Source organism: Atta cephalotes, assembly GCF_000143395.1.
Source record: "Atta cephalotes unplaced genomic scaffold scaffold00025, whole genome shotgun sequence".
Taxonomy (NCBI): domain Eukaryota; kingdom Metazoa; phylum Arthropoda; class Insecta; order Hymenoptera; family Formicidae; genus Atta; species Atta cephalotes.
Window position 1 is genome coordinate 3,979,311 of NW_012130089.1, and position 2,628 is coordinate 3,981,938.

General features: G+C 37.8%; 1 protein-coding gene across 1 annotated transcript in view; it reads left to right on the plus strand.

Moving 5' to 3' along the window:
• Positions 1-2,628, plus strand: part of LOC105620386 (hormonally up-regulated neu tumor-associated kinase homolog B-like) — a 58,825-nt gene that overhangs the window by 9,140 nt on the left and 47,057 nt on the right. Inside the window, exon 2 of the mRNA XM_012201886.1 lies at positions 2,055-2,183. Within this exon, the coding sequence (XP_012057276.1) occupies positions 2,055-2,183 (129 nt within the window). The remainder of the gene's footprint in view (positions 1-2,054; positions 2,184-2,628) is intronic.

Genomic DNA, 2,628 nt, shown 5'->3' on the forward strand with positions numbered 1-2,628 from the left:
CTCTCTCTCTCTTCTCTCTCCTTCTCTCCTCTCTCTCTCTCTCTTCTTCTACTCTCTCTCTCTCTCTCTCTCCGTCCCTTTCCTTTCTTATATATATATATATATATATATATATATATATATATATATATATATGTGTGTGTGTGTGTGCTTCGCATGTTGCGAACGGTCCCGGAACAGAAGCGCTTCTTTTCCTCTGCTTCTCTCTCTTCCGTTCTTTCCCTACCTTCCGTCTACTCGTGTCACTTTCTCACTCAATACGAAAAGAGCGGGAAGATCAAAGGATGCCGGCGTCATCGCTGCTAATGATATGCGACCCGTTGCTGCCGGGTAACTTGGAAACTTGAGAACGTAAGATTCGGGACTTCCTCAGAACGAATTGCCGCGGAAAGTTTCTTCAACAGTATCTTCTCGAGATACGAGTTGAAGTATTATATTAAATGAAGATGGAAAATGCCGACGATTTAAGAGCAATAGGTGCTCTGCGAATCTTAATTTTTTATTGATGTATTAAAAAATAAACTCATTAATAAACTTTATATTCTTTAATAAAATTTATAAAAATTCGTCGGCTTTTTTAATGAATTATTTACTTTAATTTAATATTTTTATACTCGTTTCTTTGGACATCTTAATTATTGTTTCTTTCTTTATGATTGAACCATCCACGCCTTTAATTTCAAATGGGAGATGACAGACGTAAGACCTTTGCGGTGGCGATACAAGTCCTCGCGTACCCTTTAGTTGATATAATTTAGCATTAGTTTCCTGCGTTATGCACCCTCGTTGCGGAAGGGTACGGCAGAGTATCCTTCCGTTTCAATCGCTTAGGTTCGTGCGAATTACCGCCTCCAGGCCTTTATGGCACATCAAAGAGAGAGGGGACTGTGAAGGCGCGCCCTATTCGCTTGCGCGACCGTCTTAACATATTCGAATTCCAAGGTATCTCTTCTTTTCGTCTTCTTCCCCTCTTTCGCCTTCACTCTTGTTCGCTACCTTTACCTTCTGCACCGTGGAAAAGCGACTCGTTGCTCCTCAAGCAGGCATATGGAAGGTGTTTGACGTGCTAGCAATTCGAGGAGAGAATGCGGGGCGATTGATCCCTAAAAGCCCTGAGGATAAACTTGCGCGTTTTTTTTCGCTCGGGAAGAAATATCTCTGGAGAGGGCCCGTGTGCATGTGCGCACGAATAAAGCGTTTACTCAACCAAGAGGTGCGCTATATTGACGTAAAATTTTTTTCAACCCTCCACATGCCAATTATTTACTTACCTTCCAATAACATCTTAATTTACTGAAGAATTAGTTTTAATATATGCCATCAGCGCAGATAGATGCAATGTAAAAATATCAATGTAATAAATAAAACAAAATATAATCAATCTCTTAAAAAGTCTGTTTTCTAGTTGAACTAGTATATTTTCGGAACTTAAATGAGATACATTCTGAAAAAATAGCGACGTGAATTTAACACCACGCAATTTTTATATAATTCTCACTGTGTTAGTATTAAATTAACACCAACATAATGTGGATTTAACACTCATGATGTTGACATGAATACCATGATATTGGTATAAATATTAAGCGTTTTAAATTTACAAAAATGTTGATGTTAATTTAACATCAACATGGTGAGAATTAAAGACACCAAACGATATTAAATTCACCGACATTTTTTGGAATAGGTTTGGAATATGTTTAATTTTTTGTGAAAGAAATTTCTAATGCAGTCTAATATTGCATGGAATATAAAAAATTGATCTAAAGTTTTACCTTAGATAAAAAAATCTTACATGGTGAGAATTATAGACACCACACGATATTAAATTCACCGACATTTTTTGTGAAAGAGATTTCTAATGCAGTCTAATATTGCATGGAATATAAAAAAATTGACCTAAAGTTTTATCTTAGATAAAAGAATCTTAATAATAAAAAACTCTGATAGAAACAAGTGCTGAAAGTACTTTTGATATATTTTCCTACACAACAATAGCTTCGTTCGATTACGCATTCAATTAATTATGTGAATCCCTTCGCTTCTTGTTTCAGGTGGCGATTAAGATAATAGACGTCGAGCAAGGCAAGAAGGATTACGTGATGAAGAACCTGACGAGGGAGGCGAAGGTCTTGTCAATGCTGCAGCATCCGAGCATCGTCAGGCTCTACGAAACTATCCGGGTGAGTGAGAGATGCTTTAGAGTTGCAATCAGTTTAGAAAATTTCGACGATTGATCGAGTTTCTTTACTTTAATTAAGCGCGTCGAAAGTTTAATCGAGTTCTTAATAACAAAGACGATTCACCACGGTCGATCAACAAGATTTAACCGTGTTCATTGTGCTCTTACATAACGATCTATTATCTGTCAAAAGAAAACTATGCCATTCCGTCTCGCGTTATCCCTCTCCTAGTGACAGATACTATCCCTCGTAGATTCTACTACACTATTCTACTTTGGGTCACGCCATTCTCACCCGGTACATGACGTTTGTCAGAACGCCATGACAAATCGCGAACGTCTTGAAATTTCGGCGATGTCAGGGATCGAAATTTAACGTCACCCGAGAGAAAGAGAGAGAGAGAGAGAGAGAGAGAGAGAGAGAGAGAGAGAGAGAGATAGTACTA